Consider the following 27806-nt stretch of genomic DNA (forward strand, 5'->3'; position numbering starts at 1 on the left):
TGCATCTTTTTATGCGCTTATGCAAAAGTCTGTGCTCCTGCCTTAAGCCCGGGTCTACAATAGGTGTAGTAAGCCTCAAGTCGTAAGAAATTGATCAATCACAGTCGATCTTTCTCCTCATATTCCACTGAGATTGATTAATTTCTTACAACTTAAAGCTTACTACACCTATTGTAGATTCGGCCTAAAGCGGTGTCTACAATGAGATTTTAAGGCGTAAGATTTAAGAAATTGACCAATCAAAGTAGATCATTCTCTTTATATTCGATTGTGATTGGTCAATTTCTTAAATCTTACGCCTTAAAATCTCATTGTAGACACCGCTTAAGGCGACGAGACATATAGCCCTCAAGCACCCCCTTCCTTATCACACTTGTAATAGGAACATAAAGGTAGAAGGAGGGGGAGGGGTGAATGTAAACACCCTAAGAACCAAAATATCATGACAATATTTCAACAAATTCTCTCCACTTTGCACATTAATGTTTAATTGCAAAGTATATCAACGCTAACAAAAAATATAATGATAAAAGGATTGCCAACCTATCCTTTGGAGTAGCCTTCGTCAAAAAATCAGCGGGGTTTCGTTTTCCGCATATATGAGATAACTCAAACACCTTACAAAGTCCAACAAATCGCGAATATAGTGTAATCAAACGTTAATATGTTTTGTCTTGGCCTTCTCGGAATTATTAGTCGCATAATGGACAATTACCAAATTCAGATAGCGATAATAGCCTAGTTTACACCGATCGTTTGATACGCGTATCAAATAGTACATTTGAGCTAATCAGCCAATGACTAAATGGATGCACTAGTTCGGTGTAAAATACGCTAATATACTAGCTGACTTCAGGCATGCGTACTCCATTGCGTGGTACACAAAATTTAGTGAGTTACGCTACTGTGGCATGGGTATGATTCTCCATGTTTGATTGATCTTTGATTGTGTGAATAGCTCAGCTGAAGGCTATAGCTGTGGATAACCGTGGATAACTGGCCCGGTCGAAATTAAGTTTTATCGTGTGATATCACTTTGCATTGTACTTCGTTTCATAATTATAGATATTTATTGCTTCTAAAAAATTGAAGGTAAGTAGAATCATCCTTATCGGAAGTGTCGATAGTTAATAATAGATTGTGATTTTGTCAGCAGTTGGATTCTTTGGTTAATTCGATCTTTTTCTCCGTTATTATAAATAAGACTGGAATACGAATTGCAAGTGCATGAAATATTAATCTAAACTCAGATTATTGGAATATCGATACAAATAACTTTCTAAATTCGATCTAATTGCGTATAACGAATTACAAATTTGACGCGAACAAAATGAAATTCAATTGAATGATTTGGTTTTGTTAACCTTTAAGATTTTTATTTTTGATTAATTTTCTTCGAAATGACAGAACGACATTGTTTATCCTAAAAAAGAATAAAATAAAGAAGAAACACTCATAGAGAGGTTAATCATGAGAGATGCTTTCAAATCCTCTCTTTTGTTATGCATATGTTTTAAAAGTTACAGTTTTTTTGTGCTGTTATGGATACATTGTCATGTGGCATTGATTTGCATAGTAAACTCTTTATAAAAGTAAAAACATCAATCTTGATTGTTTAGATACAATGTTAAGCTGTAGTCAGTACTTGAAATGCTTCAAAACACTTTCTATCCTTTTTCTTCTTTCAAACAAGAAGGATAGAAAGTGTTTAAAGCATTTTTAACATCAATTGAATTACAGTCTTAGTATTATAGAAACTTTTTTTATATTCTTTGTTTTCTTATTTCCTAGTTAAAAGGAATGAGAAATGTAATCCTACATGTAATTAGTTTGCCTGTATACTACAATGTTACGTTTAAATATTATGTTAATTATATGATTTTGCTTAATTTTTCTGAAATATTGGATTATACAGAATCAAATTTTTGAGATGAATATTGGAACATCAGCGTTGTATTGTTTTAATTATGATGTCTACACGATGGTATAAGATATTAAAGATAGGTATGTGAAATCCAGTTTTGTTTATAATACAATATAGATTTGAATAATCTGATAAAATAGTATACAAATAATGCACTTATGAAAAAGATTTAATTATTTAAAGATAATAGTTTTAAAAGAAAGTAAAAGATTGTAAAACTGAAAAATGTGTATTTTTAGGCTATCACAGTATGATTCACAAAGGACCACGCCCGTTAGTATTATGTGGTCCTTCAGGCAGCGGGAAAAGCACTTTGATAAAACGGATGTTCGACGAATTTCCTGACACCTTTAAATTTTCGGTATCTCATACAACGAGAGCGCCTCGGCCTGGTGAAGAAAATGGAACGCACTACCATTTTACGGATAAAGAGACAATACAGGAACAAATTAAGAAAGGCGAGTTTATTGAAACTGCAACATTTGGTGGAAATATATATGGAACAAGGTAAGAGGAAATATGAGAAACATTACACAATGGACTCCCACATATAATGCAGATGATATATTTTGCGTTTTATGATTCGCATGAGTTATTCATATATATAGGGTGTCTTATAAATCTTAGTATAACTAATAATGAGCCAATACCTCATGAAGAAACAATTAAAAAAGGTGGAATAAGGTTTTTCGATTAGTCACATATGTTTCAAGAAAAATGTCTTGGAACATGGGATCATAGAAATGTAGATTTAATCAAGCACAATGGATAAGTAATCTAATATATGTTTATTTTACAAAATATAAATATAAATATATAAGAATTATTTCATAAAGAACTGCTGAAAATGTTCACGTCAAAAATAAAGTTGTGCTCTTTGTACTAACTTATTGTCTACTAATTCTAGTATATTCCTGTTTTTAAATTCTTTAAATACGAAGTAATCCTTCGTGTTCATTGTTTAAGACTTGTTATCTCTTTTGTATATATTATTATTTTAAAACGACGTCCCAAATAAAAGGTACTTAGTGTCACCTCTGAAGAAAGAAGTTAATAAAAACTACTAAGAATATTAATTCTATGCATAAGTGTGCTGTGCTAAGTAAATTGTAAACGAACAGCTGAATCACATAAGAATTTTGTAATGATGTAAATAGTAATCTTTGCTTAAATACAAGAAATCTAGTGTTGCGATATCCCATCTCCAAGTTAATTAACATTAGATTATAGGCATTATAACTTATAAAAGGATTTTTGTTTATTTCTGGATTACTTCCTTTTATTAAATAAATCTATATACAGATTATTTGTTCATTGATTGTATTATTATATAATATATATACTCAATTAAATCTGTCGTCTCATGGTCTCATATTCGAAATCATTTTCGTTATCGAAACATTTGTGACTAATCCAAAACCTTTATTTTATATTTCTTATTTAGTTTTTATCAACATCATCATCATTATTATACAAGAATGTTTTATTGCGTTATATGTGCATTTCTGCAATTTTTGCATCGTATTATATGAATCTGTGTTAAAGAGATCCACTGTATAGAAAATATCATTCAAATATCATTGCAGCAAACGAGCGGTTGAAGAGGTACAGTGTTTAGGAAAAGTGTGTGTATTGGACATTGACATACAAGGTGTAAAGCAAATAAAGCAGTGTAGCCATCTTGATCCTTTTTATGTTTTCATAAAACCGCCATCTATTACGGAATTAGAACGACGATTAAAAGCCAGAAATACAGAAACCAAAGAATCATTGGAGCATAGACTGGCGATTGCTCGAAGTGAGCTAGAATATGGTACGATTGGTGTATGCGCAATTCACAATAAACATTATATTAAAGCAATACTTAGATATACAGGGTGTATATCTAAAGTTGTTACAAACTTATATTTTTAAAACTAGATGAAGTATGAAATTTTTGTTTTCCAGCAAATATTTGGTATCGAAAATAACATCATATGATGAAGTTAGTTTTTTCCTAGGTGGAGTGGTTAAAGTCACATCAAGGACATTTTGATTTTTTAACTGTCGACATATATTTTTTATTGCGTACGATTGTAGCCCGTCTCCTGACGAGTAGATTGACCACAAATAGTCATAATAACAAAACAAATAGAAATAACAAAACAAAGTAATAAATCCTTAAAGCAAATGTTCGAAATTAGCGCCATTCAAAAAATATATGTCGACAGTTAGAAAATCAAAATATCCTTGATGTGACTTTAACCACTCCACCTAGGAAAAAATTAACTTCATCATATGTTATTTTCGATACCAAATATTTGCTGGAAAACAAAAATTTCATACTTCATCTAGTTTTAAAAATATAAGCTTGTAACACCTTTAGTAATACACCCTGTATATTATATGTATGTATTTTGTATATGGAAAGAATTTTGTACATATTTAGTACACATACATATACATATGCACATATAGGTACATGTAATGTAGTAAATATGGGTAAAATTATATTATAATTACACATACACGCACGCACGCACGCGCGCACACCACACACCCACACACCCACACCCACACCCACACCCACACCCACACCCATACCCCCCTCACACACAATTAAAATTTTTTATTCTATAAAGTTATATAAAGCTTTATATATATATATATATATATACATATATATATGTAATAACTTTATATACATATATAGTATGTACATGTGTTTTATAGGTGAAACACCGGGTAACTTTGATATCATCATTGAAAACGATGATTTAGAAAAAGCATATGAAATTTTACGCAATTTTATAGTGGCCAAGTTTGATCTACATCACAAAACAGGTAAAGTAGATTTATCTTATTCTGAATAATATTTTTATATATTTTTATGATGTTATAATATACAAATATTTTCACTACGCAGACATATTATGTGGTTATAAATAATATAATCAATCATCAAATAGTACAATAATATTTTGTAAAAATTAATTATATTAATATTTTCTACATATCCTACATGAAAGTACATTATTCATGATAAGTATTTTTCAGATGAAACGAGTTAATACGCAATCGCAATCTAATGAATTCTTCGAACACTGAATTACGAATAATTATTATATTTCTCAATGTATTTGGAAACTATTGTCTTAAATGTAATTGGCGTGTTTTAATTAAAATATGTGTATGTGCGTATGCATATACATATATTTACACATATACGTGTATGCGCACACCCACAATCACACCCAACACACACGCGCACACACATTTTGCAAATTAAAACTAAATATATAAATCCGCGTAGTTACATTGCATACGCTCTAATTTTGATCACAGAAATTATTATTTCTTACTTAGCGACGATAATTACAATTGTGGTATACTTTTCTTTGTTACAATAAGGTTGATCTAACAGCATACGCAACGCAAAACAATACATCGATATGCTAAATGACGAGTGTTTTACAACTGAAGGATAGGAGTTTGTACTAATATTTACGAATTAAAAATCTTTTGTTACAAACAAATTTTTTAATAATTATATTTGTTAACAAAGTAATAAATATCGTATAAACATTATAAATAAAATGTGACATGGAAGTATAAAATAATTATTTATTATATTAACAGGAATTTGTAAGGAATCTTGATTTGTCTATAAAAATGTCTGATTGATATAGCGATTGATCAAGATAGCGTATGCACTCTCGTGCCTTTCGCAACGAAAAGATTAAAAACAATTTTGAAAGATTTTCATTTATTAGTATGACATGGTTAAAAATGCATTAAATGATTTCCTTTTCGTTAAACAAATAAATCTATTCTATAGTAGGGATGTGAAAAGATTTTTCGCTAATATAGTAATTTAATCCAGTACTCAAGAAATAACATACAATGAAGATAAACATAGTACGTAGATCTAGTTAAAAAAAAAAACTGAGACTATTCACCAAAAAAGGTTGTGTTCCGATAGAGTAGGGTATTTGTAAAATACTTGCGATTTTGTCCTCGTGTACTTATCTTCATGTCAAATATCATACAAAAATATGTATACAATATAGTTTTATGATTTACGTCATGGCAATTTTCAATTTCGTACGAGCATCCCAAATACTTGTATGTAGAATTATAGAATGAATAAACATTCCAAAAATCTGCGTTTACAGTCCATAATAGTGTTTAACTGAATTTATGTTTGTGCACACAAACATTGTATTTCGAGAAAGAAGATTTCTTTAATAAGGATTAGTGTTAACTAATTTGATGTTAATGTAATTAACAGTTAATAGAGAAAAATCGATCTTATTGTAAGTACATTGTCGTAGAAAATATATGATTGTATATTCAATGACATTTAATAAATGGGATATATAGTACAGTTATGATTTAATAATATGAAGAATCTGGTGCTTTTAATTACAATCATTATATCAAAAGGATTTTATTAACCTGCCTCTACCCGTGTATTTCTTTATTCGATTATTTCTCTGTATTAATTGGATAAACAGTAGATTGCGCGCGATAACGGTGAGTGGAATAATGTCGTTTTGGCCATTCATCGTGATGATGACGTATTTTGTGCCGCGGCAGCTTGCTTACTTCGATCGATGTTATTTTGACATTTTCCTTTACTTGCTTATTGCGGCTGTCGTTAGTAATCGCTTCATGAATGCGATCGTCGCCGTAATTGCGTAATGTCAACTCATCGGTCACTTTTTCGATTTGTTCATTGCGTTGCGGTGTGAGTTTCCTGAAGAACATGTATCTGATCAGTTGTGGCCGTGGTTGAAAGATATTTTCCATTGACGAATCGGAAATAACATTGACCGATGATGCGTCAGCAGCTTGCATGCCATTGACGATTGCTTCGTCCTTCATTGTGTCCTTTATTTCGCTCGCATCGACTTCTTCGAGATAAGTAGGCTGCAACTGTTCTACATCGCGCGTCTCTAATTTTTGTAATACTTTAGATCTCAGCTGTTGTGACGGATTAAAAGTTCGCTGATTGATTTCAAACGGGTAATTGTAATTTTTCTCATTTTCATGACTTTTTTTGAAATACATCTCTGACTGGGATATTGGCTGAGCTTGATTGCTGGTACGCCCGAGATATCTTTCGAGAGCATTCCAATTCTCCAGATCTCGAGAAATTGCTCTTCTAACAAGTTTGGAAATTTCCTTGATGTTCACGTTTTCAATGTCTTTATCTCCATCGAATATCTCTAAAGACTGTTTATCATGGAAAGGATCGAATTCGTTTGTAAAATTATAATTACGTCGAGTTTTCATTACTTTCCATTGTTCCTTTGATAAAATTCTCCTTTCGTCATTCGCTACAACGGATGATTCATTATTCCAGATAGGACGATCTGCGGTTTCAGTTGAGTAAGCTGATTGATCGGAAGGCATCTGGAAACTCGTCTCCAATACTGTATTTTGATCAAAATAGGGTTTCTCCTGATGAGATTTCCGGGTGTCTGGATAATACGCCTTGTAGATTACCGGTCCTTTATCCAAGTTATAACTATCATACCTATATAATAAATGATATGATACATGATATGATAATATGATCATACCGATATAATACGATAAGGGTTACAATATATGTTTTTATTAATTATAAGTCTGTTTGTTAGAAACAATGCAATTTATTTAAAGGATTAAAGCAAAATTATAACTACAGGGTCCAAACGTTCCGGCCAGACTTTGAGATCTTATAGGAAATTTAATTCTGAACAAAAAGTTTTCTATAAACATGGGTCGAAAAATGCTTCCTTAAAAAGTTAGCGCCCAAAAACCTCTGAAATCACGGTTATTTTATAGATTTTTACAAATATCAAGGACAGTATGCGTGTTTTAACAAAAAGTACTGAAACAAAAGTTGTAGAGATTTAAATTATCTTTCAAATGAGATCAAACTGATTGTAGTACGTTCTATAGGTTTTGAGATAACCAATCTTCTTTTCACCTTCTGCTCTTCCTTTCATCCACCTATGGTGATTGGTTTAAACAATGCAGAAAACATGTATAAAATTGTTTTAGTGGAATAACTAACAAGCAAGATAAATATTAAAAATTAGCTAAGGCTATAACTAGTATAAATGAAGAATATTTTAAAAAGCTCTACCGTGGAAAAAACACTTTTTTTGTACATTTGAAACTTCAAACTGGTTATTTCAAAACCTATGGAACGTAATCATTTTGATCACATTTGAAAGATAATTTAAATCTCATACCGACTTTTGTTTGCCTTTTGTTAAAATACGCATATCTTCCTTGATATTTGTAAAAATCTATAAAATAACCGTGATTTCAGAGGTTTTTGGGCGCTAACTTTTTAAGGAAGCATTTTTCGACCCATGTTTATAGGAAACGTTTTGTTCAGAATTAAATTTCCTATAAGATCTCAAAGTCTGGCCGGAACGTTTGAGCCCACCCTGTATATAATTGATAATTGATTCGTAATTAAAATTAAAATACTTTTATTTATTTGATTAACTAAATTTGATGTTATAGATGTACAAATTTCTTTCAACATGACATATTGGTGATTTAATTGTGAATTACATTTGATTATTATTAATTATCTAGAATTCATTACTGTATATATGTATTTACGATATGAATCATATTTTATATATTTTTTTATCTAGCTGCGGAATACGTAATAGCAATATTACGTACCTAGGTGTTTTCGAATCCCACGAAACAGTAGCAACAACAATGGACGATATATCTATGAAAAAAATAAGGTTAATGTATGTACGTTTATCTTCATATATCACGATCAAACACATGAAATGTCACGTACATACCTAAACAAATGGCAATTAGAATCACTCTCAATGGTACATATCTCCGAGAAGCCATGATTTTATAATCGAGCAACGATCTGCGACTGAGCATTCAGAAGAGACGCAGAGGCGTGTGTGCGTATTTTCGTAGATTCCTAAAATAAACTTCGTCTCTCTTCAGAACATCACCTTAGTGCTGCTCTACGCGCTAACTTGTTATTTCGAACAATTATTTCTCGAATAGGAGGGCTCTCACGATCGATAACAACGGACACGTAGCTGTCATCATATCCGATTAATCAAACTCAAGACTGCTGCGAATGAAACAGCTGTTGATCGAATTATCTGGCTAAATCGAGCATACATGACAATCACAAAAAAAAGAAAAAGAAAATACGAATATAATATCGTGCCAATTTATCAGATATAAAAACCTGTCCAATTAAGATAGGATATTAAGATTTCGTATTGTTCGCAAGATTCAGACAATTATTACTTTATGAAGATAAATGTTCTCTCTCTTTGTCGAAAGCAGAACGATCATGAATTTAGTATTGTGACCCAAGACTAACGCAAAAGTGCACATTTTTTAATCGTTGAAAAATCTACTATTTTATCAGCGACTGAGATCTCTTAGCGAAATACAACTCCGCGAGAAACACAAAGATGCAAAAAAGCAATCCGAACAAAAGCCCGACAAACGTGAGAGAATAATGTTCCATAGTCAGCTTGATCCTTCTTTCACTCATGGCCATCTTTCTTTTCTGCTCAGCTTCGTATACCGGATATGCCATGTTTTCGTACCATAAATTAACAAGACCCGCTTCTCGCATTCGCAATAGTAATTCATTGATTCTCTCCCGGTACGGCGAATATAGCTTCACTATGTAGGACAACAAAAGAGTGTACGGGCACTCCTCCACTATGTGAAGTACTTCGTTGCCGTCTACGTCGTAGTAATCGGATAGATCATCCAGTTTGAAGGATTTGTACCGACCAATGGCGATTACTTTTTTAGTGAAGGCTACTATGTGGTTGGTTGGTTTGTCGCTAACGATCACCTTGATCTTATTTCGCAACTTATTCACTAGGGTCGTATTTTCCACAAATATATTCTGCTTCAAGTTGTGGTATTTGGTAATTATGGTAAAGTTCGAATCAGCGATGTCTTCCAGAGTGTTCAGCTCGGGATAATGAAATGGGTGGCTCAAACTGGAGACGAGGCAGCTTTGATAGAGGCCGATGACAATGAGGCCGAAGAAGAGAGTACCAAACAAAAAGGCCCTTTGAGAAATCGTGCTACTGGTGCTACTGTTGTTCTCTTTCAATGGATAACACAGTGTTTCGACGAGGTAGAAGCACGATGAGACGTAGGGATGTATTCTCGGCGATAGATCTGACTGTCGAATTGAAAAGACGAATCTCTCGGTTGTCCTAGTCAAGGGAAGAAGTACCGCTTCCTGCCGACGAAACAATTCGCTATAATATTTGATGAGGAACCACAAGACAGATGCAATCACGTTGTATATCGCTAGGAGCACCCATAAATCTGGTGTGAACGGCATTATTGGCATATACGATTTTGGAACGAAACCACTTGTGGGTGCGATCAGACATAGCTTATCTTCGTAAATGCTAGCTGTGAACTCATAGTTTTGAAACTCCTCGTATCGATAAATGAAAAAGCTGGTAATGATCACTTCCGACTTGCCATTTTCGATGTATTGAAGAGTACGATGAAAGGGGTCTTCATGAGGTTGCGGAAATAACACATTGACGAGAAACTTGGCCTGCATCGCTTTTTCCAACAGTAACATCGCATCTGCGTCCAGTTTGCTGAATTTCGATTTGTTCATACCTTCGTCATGCGTGACGTTCATCATCAGGGACGGAAATACGACCACGCGTATAGGATATCCGTTCAGATTTTCGAAATTTGCATAAAGCTCAACGTTATTTTCGCGTTCCATCAAGCAAATCTGACGCACGACGCCGTATTCATCCCATTGATTTTTCTCAAATGGCAGATATCTGCTTAGACACTGGAAATCGTCCTGAATCGAGATAGCAACGATTTTGTAGACGTTATAGTTCTTCCAAATAATTTGAAAAATATCCTGCGACAATGTCGCAATGCTTGGTGCAATGTTGATTATCAGGTATTGATTGGTAGTTTTCCAAATGTGATTCTGTTTATGTACAAAGGTATTTAAAATGTTAATATTATCAAGGATGAAGATCCACGTGAGATCAATGCGATTCTGCCACGTATCGTTCTGCGAGAGATCATCCGTCGTGATTTTATAGCTGATAATTGGTTCGCTCCCTACATAGTTGGATACAAGATCCACAAAGTTGGAGCGAACGTCAGAAAAGACGAGCGAAACTATGGATGGAGACAATTCTTGCTTGTCTCGGATGTAATTCAATATAATCCTTAAATTCTCATTCTCGTGTGAGTTGAACGCGTAGCTTCTTATGGCGAACTTGTGTTGCAAGCCCGTACCTCCTGCCACCATTAACATCAATGTTGACATCAATAAAGAAAATAACATTGCTAATTACGAAGGACTGAGAAAGAGTAATACTCTTGCAAAATTTAAATCGATTGATCCACACTATTTCCGTAGTTTTGCTTGCTTCGCTTTATGAACAATAAACGTGAGGAAGCAAAGCATGAGTTTTATATGGACAGATCGGTACCACGATATATACATAGTTAAAAAGAAGAATGCGGAATGGTATATGTGTTGTGTATGCGTGTGTAACATAGATAGAAATCGCGCGCACGTGAAACCTAGATAAAAAGACCAGGCATGGGTTAATCGCGGCACAAGAATGTCCTTGTTTGATGGCGTCTGTAGTTACGAATTTTATTGCATTTTGACGAGCCCGACTCTACGTACGTACTAAGGATGTGTATCTACCAATCATCATCGCACGAGTTGACGTTTCATGGCTGTGCCGGGGAAGAAACAAAAGAGGGTCGTAAATCATCCACTTGTAGCAGCAACTCGAAAAACAGGGCTTTAAGGTGAAATTCACAGAGTAATAACTCACGATAATATTGGTCGATTATTCCTTCCAAGAAGTTTAAAATTTCTTTCTTTTGCTTTCGCTCATAGTCGATACTCGTCGACATCGTATGTGAAGTTCGTAGTTGATTTGTTTTAAACCAGTCGAAGGATGAAATCCCATTGAGTGTCATGGTAAGTTTTGGGAAAATGAAAAAAACAATGTGAGATGTATCGATATTCTTGTTTTGGTGTATCTACATTATGGGAATCAGAGAAACATGATAGCGACTGTTATGTTATGATGTATTATACACACACAATTATGTACATGCAAAATATCCCAGATAGCACAAACCTATTCTGTGAAGATTCTATAAATATTTATTGAGAATATTAGAATATTCTGAGAATGTACTGATATGATGAAAAGCACATTAAATAAATGTGCAGAGAATAATAAAATGGAACTACTTATAACATGCTGAATAGAGCCACAGAATATTCTTTGAAATATTCTTGTAATATACAAAACAGAATTTGGGAATATTCACAAGATATTTTATATAGGTATAATTTATACATGAAAATTTACATTACTTAAAATATTTTAAATATTTGAGATATACCAATTATTTTTCACGTGTCTACTATGCATAAATATTCTGTGTATAATTGCTTTTTAAATTGTAGATATTTATGCAAATACATATTTTGATAGACAAAGGATAGAATAATAATACTTATTAAAATCATAATCTATTTAAACATTTATTATGAAAATGCAGTTTTCTATATTTATATGTTAACAGATATTTTGATTTTGTTACACTGCGAAAAATAATTGTAGGTATTTGAAATTGGTGTATTTGAAATATTTAAAATGTTTTAATTAATGTAAATTTTCGTTTATTTAAAATAAAATTAGAAACAATATAAATTTTAAATATTTTATTATAATTAATATATTATCATATAATAATATCACAATAGTAATATCAAAGTTTCATCAGTATAAACTAATCACAATATTGTGATATAGCATTAAGTTTCAGTAAGCAAATACGAAAATAATTCTAACCCTCTCACGGTATCCTCTTCTTCTCGTTTCTTTGCCAGTACTGCTTCTTTCCACTTCGTACAATTAAGGACACATTGAAATGCGAACAGTATACGAGTTCTTCTTGAACTGGATTATATCCTTAATCCTCAAAAATATTTATATCCTTAAAAAACGGCGATCGCGAATACTGACAAACGCGATAGACTTGTGTTGTATTCGAGCCCGATTATTAAATCGGCAGTGTTGAAAATCAATATGCGATGGAATATCGTCGAGGACTTTACTACTTTACGTGGGAGCGTTTGTAAAAACCGAAACACAATAATGATTCTTTTTCGAGTCACTAATATTGAAGGAATTATTCGTACTAAGTACTACGTCGTGCTTTGATGATGTGAACAATTCACTAGTTCCTAACCATTCTATTTTCTAACGCCATCTGACTAAAAGTTGTATATTCTTTTAACGTTTTTAAAACATTCTTAGCATATTCTTATTAAATACTTTTATAATGTACTACATACATTTATAGAATGTTCCTTGAAAACAAAAATATTCTAGACATATTCATACATAATTCTGAAGGAATATTCTCATATAAGCATATTTGACAGTAAATAGAATATTCATAGAATTTAATGTGCTATCTGGGATATGCTTATAATAATATTTTCGATATTAATACATTTATTTAATATGTGTACATATACGTGCGAGCGTGCATTTGTAAAATATGAAAACAAAACTATTACCATATATATCGCGATATCCCATCTGGATGCGCATATATTGTAAAGCTGGTACTTTTTCATTTTGTGATCTATATACGGAAGTTTGTGCGATCCATTTGCGAGAAAACTTCATTCATGCATTCATCACGTGTGAAGATGTATATGAAAAATAAATTATTGAGAGTTGACTACACGATACTTTCGCATTGTGCACTCGCTCTTAGCATTTACCTTCTACTAAGAAACATTATCGTTACAGACATTATATCTTTTCTTCGTTCCTCGAGCAAATTGAGCAAGTGTTTACCTTCCCTCATAAACGTCAAGTTTCCGACATGTCGTTAAGTTATAGGCATAGTTACACGCAATGATTCTTATACAAACACCGATGTCAATCATCATCGCAAACAGAAACATTTCTCTTCCATTTTCTTTTTTAATTTCTATTACCTAACTAAAACAGAAAAAAATAAAGTGTAAAGCGAATAAGGAAAAAAATAATTAAAAATAAGAGGAAACTATAAATAAAACATTGTGAGTTTCATTTATCTTTATATTATTTATCTTTATATTAGTTTAGAAGGAATAGATAATATATTAATTTAGAAGAGATATAATCTATTTTAACAATAAGATGTGCAGCTTTTTCTACGAAATTCTAAAAATTATTACATTATATGTGTATAATATTCTTCACAATAAAACAAAAGATATATGACATACAACATAATCATTAATTATATTGCATACATATAAGTATATAGTATATCTAATTATAAGTATATATATAATAATAAGTATACAATATATTGTATAATACAGGGTGTCCCAGACCTACCGTATCACCGGTTAATGGAAGATTCCTGAGGTGATTCTGAGACGAATGTTCCTCTTGCAAAATGTCGAGGGTGGTGTAGTTTCGGCGCTACGAAGGGTTGTAGTTATCCTATCCTTGTGTAGAATTTTCCCGCGTTCAGTGACGGTGGGTCGAAGGGGTTCCGCGCATCGCGCACACTTCAATTTGAACAGCCGCGAAAAATTAAGATCAAATTGAAGTGTGCGCGATGCGCGGAACCCCTTCGACCCACCGTCACTGAACGCGGGAAAATTCTACACAAGGATAGGATAACTACAACCATTCGTAGCGCCGAAACTACGCCATCCTCGACATTTTGCAAGAGGAACATTCGTTTCAGAATCACCTCAAGAATCTACCATTAGCCGGTGATACGGTAGGTCTGGGACACCCTGTATAATAAACAAAATTAAATATATTTAATAGGTTATTAATAGCTTCTGTATAGGACTTAATTTATACTCCCAGAGGTAGGGAGAGAGTGAGAGAGAGAGGGGGAGAATGTGAAAGAATGTAATTACGGCTTGAGCTTGCACAGTTCTGCGAATTGAGAAAATGATAAATAGTAAGCAGTATGCTTATCTTCATTGAGTCTTATCGGTAATCTGGAAAGCGCGTGTTTATGTCGCTTGTAAACGTAGAACATAAAGCTCTCGAGCAAGCGCGATCGAAGGAACACGTGTCCAATATGACATGATAGCCAAGAGGATGAGGAAAAGAATCAATAAGAATACTGATAAGGTTGAGTGATGTATTATTTGATATATGTATGTATAATGAACATGAATATGTGTATGAGAGGAGACTTTGGGAGATCCGGCATCAGTATTAAATCGTATAAATAGGAGGACGCTGGTGTGCTCATAAATAAATATGGTACGTTAATATAATACATATTTATATTATACAAACATACTAACACATACACATATATATGTTTTTATAATATAAAATCTACGAAATTTTCTCTTATATAAGATACATTCTAACAGTTCTCCTAACACTTCTTTACAGTTGATCCGTCAATTCGTTCTTGTGGCATCATTATTTTTGTATACAGCATCAGGCGGTGATTATCGATGTAATGCTATCGAATTTTGGAGTAGTGTTGTCTGTTCCCTGGAGAATCTAAAAATCGTAAATTTTTACGGTGTGCTCAATAGTAGCAAAAATTTTACTCTTCTCCAGCGATGCTTCGAGGTTTTTATACATAGTATTGCACACAAATGTGAGACAACAATCGTGTTGAAGACTCACGTGTTTCGTGATTCGAGAAGCACGTTTTACTCTGCTAATAACGACACAATTCATGGGATCATGGTACGACCATCTGTTCGAAAGATTACATCCGAAGACACGATCACTTTTCAAGCAATGTCGTCGTCAGTTGAAAGAATCTCAATGCAAAATTATAAAGAGGGAAACACGTGGAATGTGCACGTAATACTTGCAAGAGATATCCACTCTTTCGATCAAGTCTCAAAGAATGATTCGATATTTGCGTGGAATCCTCAAGATCGATTTATCGTGCTGATTGTTCGGTCAAATGATCATAATCGGCTGAATGAATCAGATATGAGGATTGACGATGTGTTAAAATCGTTATGGTCCAAACGCAAAATGCAAAGCGTTTTTATCTCCGAGATGCTTGTAAGCGACACATCTCGAATTAATCGTGTCATTCGCACTTACAATCCGTTTGCTAAAATCAACGATTCTGGTTCGTAAACCATACACATCGTACTTTGCATCTTATTATTTTTATGATAAAAACAGCGAAAGTGAACTATGCTGAAATTACTTGATATACAATTATGTTATTTATTCCATTCATGTTTTCTATATGCAGCATAAAAAAAAAGAAAAAATATATATGTGTGTGCATTTGTCTTAACAATATTCGTTTGATTTCAGAATGGGGTAAAATCGAAATTGTAAACGTAAAAACGGCGAAACAAGCATCGAACATATTGTCACATTTAACATATTATCGAACGAAAAATTTGAACGGATATGAATTGAAAGTAGGTTTATTTGAACGAAGTCAATCAATTAAGGAAATAACGAAAGATCAACCGAACATTGCATCTTATTATTCCGATATCTTCAAAGGATTTGATGAAACAGTATTAAATACGATAACTGAATATATGAATTTTAAAGTCAAGCCGATATATTCAATGAATACATTCGGTTATCAATTATCTAACGGGACATACGTTGGTGCTATAGGTATCAAAACTATATTTAAAATCATCTGGGAGTATATATGGTCTGTCCAAACTCTGATGTGACTTGTATCTAAAACAAAACAAATTATTTTATATTTTGATTTTTAAAATTTAAAACACTCTTCTGAGTCAATACAACGATGGAAGTGATTAAAAATTTTCTTGAAGCAGTTCTTTGTTTTCGGAATTCAAAATCGTAGTCGAAATCCTTTTGAGATCCTGAAAGGTGTGTGCAAACACACAGTGGTCCGATCGAAGAATTTTAAGTACTTTTTGCAGGTTTTCGGAGGTACGGCTTGTTTTTAGTGACAGTATTCATTCCTCTTTGCTATTACGAAATTGAATATACAATTTAAAAATATTCGAATGATCCAATAACTACCGTGCACACTTTTCATCATTCTCTACTTTTCGCCAGATTAAAACAAAATTTAATATTTTTAATATTGGCTCTTTGTTCTATAATGTTTTTTCGATGAGTATCAATAAGATACTGTCACTTAACGTCAAAACTAATAACGCGGACATGCTAATAATCCCTTGAAAGTTTGAATAGTCATAACTGAAATGTCAAGCTTCATATTCATTCTTTATAAAGAGATGGTCCTGCAGGAAAAAATTAAAAAAAATTAGGCCCATTAGAGCCAGGACGGACTGTATATGGCTTCTTCTGTTTTTGTTTCATTCTTGTCTTTTGAATATTTGGTGGTATATAGGTGACATAGTGCACGGTAGAACGGATATCTGCTTCGTGACATTTTTCGTGAAGAAATATAATGTCAATACTAGTGAAGATGTAGAGTTCAGCACATATGTGGAGTTCGACAGGGTATGCGTGATTGTTCCTAAAGCACCTAAGGTACCCAAATGGCTCCGAATATATCATTTCTTTCCGCTCTCAGTTTGGGTCTGTTTGATGTTGTCGCACATTCTCACATATCTGATGTGGTATTTTTTGCAAGTATTTGCTCTAGAAAGGTACTAGTATTAATACTTCAATATTAATGACATAAATTATATACAGAGTGTCAAAAAAGATAAAATTCAGAAAGTTTAGGATAAATTAGATAAAAATCATTAAATTAAAGAAAAAAGATGTTTAGTAAATATAGATTGACAAATTAATCCTATTAGAGCTAGAAGCAATTATTTATTTTATTAACGCGTGTGACTTGTTTGCTTCTATTTTTTTCCTCGTATACGATAGAAAAACAAGAGATTATCTTATTATATTTTTTATTTTGATGTTTACAAAAAATGTAGTTATTGTTAGAAAGCATTTACACTAAATATTCGGTAAAAGATAAATTGGACAGGATGAATAATAGCTGCATCATCATCTTCATTTTAAAGCTATTGAATTTCTTCTTATGGAGATGTCTTAAAAACTATTTTTGTATTTTTCATCGATCAATGATATATGAAAAATATACCAGTAGATCCAAGATGTGAAAAGCGATTAAAAAAAATGCAAACATTTTGAAAGAATTTTCATAATTGTATATTGATAGAAAAATGTGACGTACATATAAATGTGAAAGAAGGATACGTAGAGGATAGATTTTTTATAAATATTAAAGTAAAGATATAGTAAGATAATTTTTTGTTTTCTTATTGCATATGCAAAAACCTTGACCTTGAATATCAGCAAAAAACTTGACTTGCATTATTAAACACACTAGAAATTTTGTTTTAATTTTTAACCAGAATACTTTTAATTGACAATAATTTTAAATTGCGCTATACTGGCTAAGTGTCAGATGGTCGGACAATATTTTTGTGCATTAGATGCAATGATTATTAGGAATCTATTTTTCAACTACGTGCCAACAATTTCGTCAGTCTTAAAAACGCAGCCATTTCCATATTCCATATAAACCTATTAAGGGGTCGGACCGGTGTAAAATTTTCAAAAATTCGAAAAAAAAATTTTTTCTGTAAAAAATAGTTTGAAGCTTGTAGAATAAGGGACAAAAGGTTTTAAGTATAAATTCGAATTAGTTTACGAGTTACAGAGTCTATAGCGGACTCGTGTACCTGCGCGCCGGCCGCACAGAATAGACCGAGCGCACCCTAACAAGTTAGGCAGGTTAGACAACAGGCCTAGCAGGTCAAAATGTTGGTATTATGTGCCCCCACTTTTCAGTAAAGATAATTTGAGCGCTGTTTGGGTGGTTACATCCAAAATTCTAATGAAAGCTTGAACGCTTTAATTTGGACTTTTGCTCCAAAAACGACATTTAAAATTGCTGTCAATATTGCCAGCAGCATATTTAATCAGGGCTATTCAAGTATTCTTTTGATGATGAATACTATGAATACAATAATCGGACCGATTACGGCAAGCATTTGTGAAGCCTTGGACGAAGAGAGAATTTTGACCGCTGAAGTACGGACGTTCGAGGCATCAAAAGAGGGCCGTATTTAAAAATGGCAGAGCAAAGCAGGAAGCGACGATGCGGAAGATACTTATTATGAAGCTGGCATGGCAGATTAGCGGTAAGAACAAAATAGTTTGCACTGCATAAATGAAAGACTATGTTGTAAAACTTTAAATGCATTTTTCTCGAAACCATGTTTTTCAAAACGGTGTCGAAGATTTCTCGGGATGTACTTATCGGATTGACTTGATTTTTGATTTGTTATTATCCTTATAGTTTTCTCTAAGCATTGACCGAGGATTTTTGCAATATCATTGTTAGTTTGCAAGATATCAACAAACGAATTAACAATTTTGGTGCAAAAACACGAACCAAAAATTCAAACATTTTTTTCAGTCAAATTTCAAAAACTTTTGAAAAAATCTCGGTCAGTGCTTAGAGAATACAATTATACTTTAATAATATTATTTTTTCTTTTATTCCAGACCATCCAATATGGCGGAATCGTCGACACCGATTACCTATGTTTAAAAAAATCAACTTTTCTTAATATGTTAACAAACAATATTCCAACTAATTTTTTTTTATTTTGCACATTTCATACCTTTATGATGTACTTAAGTAAAGTGCCAAACCGCAAGTCTCTAGTTTTTCTATTTCTCCGACAATTCACGTTTAAATATTACCTATTTTTTTCGGTCGATCACACCGGTCTGACCCCTTAATAAGTAGGAATCATTAATTAATAATATTTCGTTGTGAAAAAATATCACCCCACGCCAGGAATCGAACCTGGAACCTCTCATTCCGTGCGAGCGTCTTTCCAATTCGACCACTAGGGGCATACGGAATGAGAGAGGTTCCAGGTTCGATTCCTGGCGTGGGGTGATATTTTTTCACAACGAAATACTATTAATTAATGATTCCTACTTATTAATAGGTTTATATGGAATATGGAAATGGCTGCGTTTTTAAGACTAACGAAATTGTTGGCGCGTAGTTGAAAAATAGATTCCTAATAATCATTGCATCTAATACACAAAAATATTGTCCGACCATCTGAGACTTGGCCAGTATAGCGCAATTTAAAATTATTGTCAATTAAATTTGAAGTTTCTGGCGATTCAAAAAAGATATATGTTACAGAATACTTTTAATACTAAAAAGATTAATTTTTGAAATTATGTACTAAGCATTTCTTATTTAATTCAGTAATTACTGTGTGTATATATATACATATATAGTATATGTAGAGAGTAATATAATATATAATATATAAGCTCTATATCCGTTTGTGAACCCAGATCAATATGCGAAGTGGATAAATACGTAATGTTTGCTTTTAGAACGGAGAGAACAAGTTTTCTCACAATGGTCTATCGATCGTTCCTGTTGAATGCCGGTTGTCCCCAGAAATTGCCAAACACGAACGCTGAGAGAATATTGCTGACGGGTATTCTTCTTGCCAATGTTACTTTAGTAGGAATCTTCAGCGGTATTCTGTACAACAGTTTCGCACACGACATGTATTATCCAGACATCGACAGCCTTCGCGATCTTGACGCATCAGAATTGCCGATATTATTATCCTCCTTCAGCTTGACCGATCTCTTCGATTCCAGTGATCTCAAATCGACCGCGTGCATGCAAAATTTGAGGAAGAAGTTGCGATATGGTTTAAATGCCGTATACAACGCTGCCTATTCTCGCAATGTTTCGGGATTCATCAGAGAACTTCATTATCCCATTATCAGAGACGAATTGATTGATGCGGACGGTGGGCGATTGCTTCATCTTGTCAAAGAATGTCCAGGTAAGAATGTTGCGTTACGAGAATTATTACGAAGTATAATCCCCGACAGCACAAGGATGTCCTTGGGATATCGAAAGGACATCCGAGATGTATACAGGGTGTCCTAGACTTACCGAATCACCGGTTAAGGGTAGATTCCTGAAGTCATTCTGAGACGATAGTTCCTCTTGCAAAATGTCGAGGGTGGCGTAGTTTCGGCGCTACGAAGGGTTGTAGTTATCCTATCCTTGTGCAGAATTTTTCTGCGTTCAGTGACGATAGGTCGAAGGGGCCCCGCGCATCGCGCACACTTCAAGTTGATCTTAATTTTTCGCGGCTGTTCACTGCGTGTTTCTATTCACTGCACAATGTCCTGCAAGCACTGTATCCTGTTCCTGTAAGCACTGTTCACACTCTTCAGGGTCAAATCCAAAGACCTTGCTGGCCAAATCACTCGCTCCGCATTCGATCCATTTATCCGCGTATGTCTCGTTAAACGCACTTCCACATACGTGTACAGGGTGGGGAAAAATTATTGGTCAAGCTTTCGCCAGTCGATTCTACTCGTCGAGATCGCCAACATTGCATCATAAACACGGTGCCGCAAAATTAACTTTCAAGGTCATTTTCAATGTCAAATTTATTTATTGGCTTAGTCGATTCTACTCGTCGAGCTGAACGAAGTCTCAAAGGGACCATATGCCGGAAATCAATATTTCATAGAGAAATCTTCGTTTGAAGTTTTAAGAAGCCAAAAAATTTCGTAAAATTAATTGTGATAATGTAAAATCTGCTTAATCTACTCTTAACGCTACCCAGGAACAACGAAGTGGGCGTGGTAGATTGTGTTCCCTTCGGGGTATCTTGGTACCCAGTAACATTTCAATGGCTGTTGGTTCCTTAAAGCAACGGTCATTTGCCTCGGAGAGGAATAATATATCGCTCCATAAGACATTCGTTACTTGTGCTTAAGAAGCTTTCCATCCATATCCAGACCTTTTTCGTGATTATTAGAAGACCGCCGCTGATCTTGAATCAATTTTCAGTGTAAAATAAAAAAAAATTGTTTAAATTTTTTACCAAATTTTTTCTAAGAATAACGTTGCTGTAGCATGCCTCGACGTGGTGGTCGTGATCGGGCGCTTCGGGATGGGCGTGACCAACGTCTAATGCTTCGAGCAATTGATCGTGCTCATGGTAATTACACACTAGCACGAGCTCTTTATGCTAGTTGGTTGCGACGCCAAGCTAATGGCAGACCATTACGTTCAGGGTCCGTGCCTGATCGTCGAGAATTTCAACGACTCGATGAACGATTACATGATCAGGAGCAAATGAATTTTGCAGGTGCTGGCCACCGTAGGGCAGGTCATCCTCGTGTGTCTTGGAGAATTGAGGAACGTGTGATTGCTCTAGCTCGAACTTATCCTGTCATGGGATCACGCCGCATAGGCGCGCGAGTAGGGGTTGATCATAAAACAGTCTTGCGCATTCTCCGTGAGGAAGGCCTACGACCCTACAAAGTGCAGGTAATGCATGAATTACGACCTGGTGATCGCACAGCTCGTCTTCGTTTTTGTCGGTGGATGCTTTGCAAGATCCGAAGATATCGGCAGTTTCTGAAAAATATAGTGTTCACTGATGAATCCAGTTTTTCCAGCACTTCCATTTTGAACCGGCAAAATGTTCGCATCTGGCGCAGACGCAATCCACACGCAATGGTCCAAAGAGTTCAGCAGGGCCGTTTTTCAGTCAATGTTTGGGCAGGGATACTCGGGAATGATTATATTGCTCCTGTGTTTCTCTCAAACCGATTGTCAAGCGTTGAGTATTTGCGGTTTCTACGTCATACTCTCCTGAATCGACTGCGACGTATGGTTCCGAGGAATGCCCGTAATCGAATTTGTTTTATGCATGACGGTGCTCCACCGCATTTCGGCAGGCAAGTCCGCGCTTTTTTACGAGTTTTTGGAACTCGATGGATCGGTCGTAATCCTGCGCCACACTTATGGCCTGCCCGTTCACCTGACCTGAACCCTCTGGACTTTTATTTCTGGGGAGCTCTGAAAGCCATTGTTTATGGGTCAAGCAGGGCTTTAAGGACAGCTTAGGATTTACGAGATCGCATTGAAGAGGCGGTTGCTACTTTAGCACGAAACCGAGCTATGCTCCGTAGAGTGCGAGATAATTTGGTGGAGAGGCTCCAAGCTTGCATTGATAATGGTGGTGGTCACATTGAAGCTGGCAGACAAGCACAACTGCTCAGAGCTAATTGGGGCCGATGGGTCAGTTCTGTTTGTTCGTAGGTAGCGTCGACGACGATAAAGTGAGAGGCAAGGGGAACTCACTGTAATCAAGTCACCCCGAGGTGAGAGGCGAGGGGAACTCACTGTAATTAAGTCACCCCGAAGAGAACAGAAATCTACCACGCCTCGTCGTTGTTCCTGGGTAGCGCTAAGAGTAGATTAAGCAGATTTTTGACCTTGAAAACGAATTTTTCAGAGTCATTTTTGGGGAGTGATTTTCGCTAATCATGATCAGGATACTCAGAACATGATTTTAAGAACTTTATAAGCATCAGATTTATTTTCTGACTTCATAAAAATCGATTTTTTTGAAATTTCAGGCAAAAAAACTTCAAACGAAGATTTCTCTATGAAATATTGATTTCTGGCATATGGTCCCTTTGAGACTTTTGTTCAGCTCGACGAGTAGAATCGACTAAGTCAATAAAAAAATTTGACATTGAAAATGACCTTGAAAGTTAATTTTGCGGCACCATGTTTATGATGCAATGTTGGCGATCTCGACGAGTAGAATCGACTGGCGAAAGCTTGACCAACAATTTTTTCCCACCCTGTACGTATATATATCTGTGTGCGTGTGTGTGCGCGCGCGCGTGTGTGAGTAAGTAAAGAATATATAATATTATTCATCGCTTTCGTCATTGGTATGATATCGCCTCGATTCAAGTTTCAAATGTTAGAATTCTTTGTCTGTTCCTCCACTCGAACGACAACTACTGTCTGGATTTAACGTTTTCAACCGATATATTAGGATATAGAACTCCAAAATCTAACAAGTAAACATCAAGCGAAATCATGAGACAAACATGTTCTGATAGAAAAGAACAAGCGGAGCAATTTAGGCAGTCTTTGTTCGTCTTTCTGCGAATTGACAAGGTTATCGAGACAAATAAGTAACAAGTAACAAGATTCGAACGAGCGACGTCCAGCGTACTAGTCCAGCGCCTTCTTCGCCGGGCTACGCTCGCTACTTGCAACTCGTAAACTACTGCGCATTGGCAAGAGTTACATGACAGTTTGTTAGTGGGAGGGGTGTACAACAACCTATTAAAAGTTGAACGAAATCTGAGGGGTCACACCTTGGTCCTCCCCCCGTGAGAGTAAAAATAATCAACTGCCACATCAACAGAGTTATTTGCAACAACATTGTCCCAATTGATGAGTTCCAAACAGTCAATGATAGACAGATAATCCGCACAATCAAAACGAAGTCTGTAAGAGGAAGCTGACGAGACACGAGAATCAGAGGGAAGGGGAAGGGAAAAAACTACCGGCGGGTGATGCATATCGCAAGAGACAACAGACTCATCAGATCTCGCAACAAAGACCTCACTAAACGAGGAGAAGAACAAGTCCAACATATAACCGGAAGTGTTGACTATGGAATTAATCTGATAAAAGTTCAATAAATTAAAGTACTCACACACGAGATTAGCTTGGTTTGCCAACGAATAATTACCAGGATACTGAAGTTGAAGACAATTACCGTTCAACCACGAGGTACCAGGGAGGTTATAATCACCAGCAATAATAAATTCTGTAGCCGAATAAGTACACCATAATTCCACAACAGAGCGGCAATAAGATTCATAAATAAAAGACTCGGAGGTATGTAAACAGCACCAACAATAACCGAGCGGCAGCCAAACTTAATCTCGACAAACAGCTGTTCAACAACAGACACACTCACATCAACCGAAAGACAAAAAAAGGAATTACGAACAGCAATTAAAACACCACCACCTCTGGAATAAACACTGGTATTAGAATCCCTGTCACAACGAAAAATTTTATATTTATCAAAACCCAACTCGGCATCGATTATACTACCATTGAGCCATGTCTCAGCCATGTTAAAATTATGACATCGCGATCATTGACAGACGAATTAATCGCACACCGCAAATCAAACAACTTAGTTCTCAGGCCTCTAACATTCTGATAATATACTAAAGGGCGGGACTTACGTTTTTTACATTATTACCGGAGGGGGCATCCACAATTTTAGGAACACCCCTTACAAATCTTATAGTCTTATTTTTTATACCAGAGTCATTGAGCGACTTCAACCGATTCTTAACCTCCCCTGCATGTAATTACGCTGACTCAAGGTCCAGTCCTGGCAAATCTTGGCCGGTCCAGAATAGCGATACTTCCCCATCAGCAAACTCGAAGTATCCTGTTTAGAGGGCAGTATTACACGTATAGGTCTTGAGAATCCTTCCCTTGCCTTCCCCAATCTGTCAACCTTGATATCAAAGGACGTCTCTGGCCGAATCGCACGAAAGATCTCCTCCACCAGGGATTTATCACGTGTAGCAAAAACGGATGGAGCAGTACGATTAGCAGGACCCTCAAGGTCATAAATTATCAAATTCGAGGATCTACGCTCTCTCTCCAGTACCTCACTGATTATATCCTCGTAAAGATGATACAATTTACAATTTTATTAAATAATTATGCTCGCCACAGATAAATCGGGATCTCGCGAAAAATCGTATAAAAATCATAATTATTTAATAAATTGTATCGTAAATTGTATCGTCTTTATGAATCACATCTTATCGATATTACTGCAGCGCGCTTCGCATCGCTCATATTGATTTTCTGTCATCGCGGAGGCGCGCTGCACTTCACGTATGTTTTGACAGTTCCTCGTGTATCGCGATTTCGTGTAACATGGTAAGCGATCGGTCCGTCTTTTCTCGTCGATCGTACTGCCAATGTCGCAGAAAATCGAACGGTAACGCGTGAAAATCTCGGTGTACACGTATGTGGAAGTGCGTTTAACGAGATATACGCGGATAAATGGATCGAACGCGGAGCGAGTGATTTGGCCAGCAAGGTCTTTGGATTTGACCCTGAAGAGTGAACAGTGCTTACAGGAACAGGATACAGTGCTTGCAGGACATTGTGCAGTGAATAGAAACACGCAGTGAACAGCCGCGAAAAATTAAGATTAAATTGAAGTGTGCGCGATGTGCGGGGCCCCTTCGACCTACCGTCACTGAACGCGGGAAAATTCTGCACAAGGATAGGATAACTACAACCCTTCGTAGCGCCGAAACTACGCCACCCTCGACATTTTGCAAGAGGAACTATCGTCTCAGAATGACTTCAGGAATCTACCCTGAACCGGTGATTCGGTAAGTCTGGGACACCCTGTATGTATGATATTCTGAGGATATTTTATTTTAATCCCTTTATCTCCTCTGGATGTCCTGAGGAAGAGTAAAAGAATGAGTAAACTTGCAAAATAAATTATATTAAACATCAGTGTAACACATTGCCTATATTGAATTTATCAGCGGAGTCCAGTAGATATTTATAGGATATTTATTGTATTACAATATTTGACATTTTCCAGTTAGATAAAATGCCCAATATGACTGAAAATAGTCATGTATGTTGATAAAAATATTTTTAATAACAAAACAACTTGATAAAAAATATTGTTAATGACACAAAAGAGCCCATAAATATCTCAGAATATCCTGGACATATGAATGATTTTGAGAACGTTTTGTGCTGTCTAAGATAGATCTAATTATATGACGTATCGATATTAATATCACATGTATACTTGTATTAGGGGAATATTACCTGTCGTATCTACTACCCAAGAATTCAATTCTCCATGAAAGAATAAACACGTTGATTGGCCGATTGAATCAAGCTGGTTTACCATCATTTTGGAATAGACGCATTATTCAAGCCTTCGTTACACAAAAGAGGCTAAACAAGCAGAACGAACTAGTACAAAATGAAAAGGAGACAAATGGTTTCGTGCCATTTAACTTATCCGATGTTCAGTCATCCTTTTATATGCTGTTGATAGGACTATTAATATCTACGATAGTATTCCTTCACGAAAAGGGCTGGCTGAAGGCATCATTATTGCGTACTGGAAAATCAAGCTACAAATCTACGTGCTAGTTGTTAAGCGGTAGAGAATTATGATAAATGTTAGTTAAACATTATTATATTATTATAAATACCTTAATGATGGTCCAATAACATTCATAGAATAATCAGTAACAACATAGAAATAAAGATGAAATTATATGTAAAAAATCGAATTTACACACTTAAAGGGATTAGAACGGTTTGAAATTTCGAAAAAATCGATTTAAAAATTTTTTTTACATAATCGATGATCAGTACAATCTTTTAAAAACATTTTGGTGGAAGAACTTCAATATTCGCAAAATTGAGTTCAGGAGAGTCAAAAATGTAAGGTCGTGCATGGCCGGCAGGGCGCCCGCAATCGGGTAGTGGCGTGCCTTTGTGTTACTTTTCTGTCGTTGGCATCAACAAAAGAGGCTAAGACAGAGAAAAAAGGACGTTCTACGATTGCTGCGATCAAATGGAAATTGATCTCGAGACATCATTTTACATAGGCAATTTTTAAACTTCGTAAATATGAATTTTTTAGCCACAATCCTGTTGTCAAAGGCGTTTTTCTCAAAACAGCATTTTATGTTACTTTTGCCGCGATAAATCAAGAACAGCTGAAGATATCGACTTCCTTTTTTTTTAAATTGAAGATGAAGACGTCCCAGGCAGCACATGTTAGCCTAATATATGTTTCTTAGACGTATCTAATGTCTAAGAAACATAAAGTACCATTTGAGAAACGGTTTAAATAGAAACCGTTTCTAGACCTAAATTTCAAAAACGTATTTTTCACGTTTCTACAGAAACGAAAAATTAATTTTATTAA

General features: G+C 35.0%; 4 protein-coding genes across 5 annotated transcripts; 2 read left to right on the top strand and 2 right to left on the bottom strand.

Annotated features, from left to right (window-relative positions):
• Positions 1-920: 920 nt before the first annotated feature.
• LOC105283359 (guanylate kinase) lies at positions 921-6287 on the top strand. 2 transcript variants are annotated; one of them, XM_011346046.3, is made up of 6 exons: positions 921-1092; positions 1916-2004; positions 2164-2431; positions 3511-3737; positions 4637-4747; positions 4961-6287. In XM_011346046.3, the coding sequence occupies exons 2-6, from the start codon at positions 1968-1970 to the stop codon at positions 4972-4974; spliced, it is 657 nt and encodes a 218-aa protein (XP_011344348.1). In that variant the 5' UTR covers positions 921-1092; positions 1916-1967; the 3' UTR covers positions 4975-6287. The 2 variants fall into 2 exon arrangements, with proteins under 2 accessions (XP_011344348.1, XP_011344349.1); XM_011346047.3 differs by lacking the exon at positions 1916-2004 and having other exon boundaries at positions 923-1092.
• On the bottom strand, positions 5831-8950 carry LOC105283360. The gene is made up of 3 exons (XM_011346048.3): positions 8731-8950; positions 8600-8651; positions 5831-7445 (listed from the first exon to the last, which is right to left on the bottom strand). The coding sequence occupies exons 1-3, from the start codon at positions 8819-8821 to the stop codon at positions 6392-6394; spliced, it is 1197 nt and encodes a 398-aa protein (XP_011344350.1). The 5' UTR covers positions 8822-8950; the 3' UTR covers positions 5831-6391.
• A 255-nt stretch (positions 8951-9205) lies between these two features.
• On the bottom strand, positions 9206-12336 carry LOC113563061. The gene has a single exon (XM_026974098.1). The coding sequence runs from the start codon at positions 11262-11264 to the stop codon at positions 9318-9320; it is 1947 nt and encodes a 648-aa protein (XP_026829899.1). The 5' UTR covers positions 11265-12336; the 3' UTR covers positions 9206-9317.
• Positions 12337-15324: 2988 nt separating this feature from the next.
• LOC105283361 lies at positions 15325-27493 on the top strand (the record flags this gene model as incomplete). The annotated part of the gene is made up of 5 exons (XM_026974346.1): positions 15325-16093; positions 16288-16605; positions 17321-17582; positions 20332-20798; positions 26676-27493. Coding segments are annotated over 5 exons (2160 nt in total), but the record flags the coding sequence as incomplete, so codon positions are not given.
• Between the last annotated feature and the right edge of the window lie 313 nt (positions 27494-27806).

This window comes from Ooceraea biroi, chromosome 12 (assembly GCF_003672135.1).
Source record: "Ooceraea biroi isolate clonal line C1 chromosome 12, Obir_v5.4, whole genome shotgun sequence".
Lineage (NCBI taxonomy): Eukaryota > Metazoa > Arthropoda > Insecta > Hymenoptera > Formicidae > Ooceraea > Ooceraea biroi.

Excerpts from the sequence above, each read along its gene's own strand:
- LOC105283359 (XM_011346046.3), top strand. The coding sequence starts at position 1,968 with ATGATGTCTACACGATGGTATAAGATATTAAAGATAG. Across the intron at positions 2,005-2,163 it reads GTATAAGATATTAAAGATAG|GCTATCACAGTATGATTCAC; the intron begins GTATGTGAAATC and ends GTGTATTTTTAG. Across the intron at positions 3,738-4,636 it reads TCGAAGTGAGCTAGAATATG|GTGAAACACCGGGTAACTTT; the intron begins GTACGATTGGTG and ends TGTGTTTTATAG.
- LOC105283360 (XM_011346048.3), bottom strand. The coding sequence starts at position 8,821 with ATGCTCAGTCGCAGATCGTTGCTCGATTATAAAATCATGGCTTCTCGG. Across the intron at positions 8,652-8,730 it reads TCTAATTGCCATTTGTTTAG|ATATATCGTCCATTGTTGTT; the intron begins GTATGTACGTGA and ends TTTTTTTCATAG. Across the intron at positions 7,446-8,599 it reads TGGGATTCGAAAACACCTAG|GTATGATAGTTATAACTTGG; the intron begins GTACGTAATATT and ends TTTATTATATAG.
- LOC113563061 (XM_026974098.1), bottom strand. The coding sequence starts at position 11,264 with ATGTTATTTTCTTTATTGATGTCAACATTGATGTTAATGGTGGCAGGA.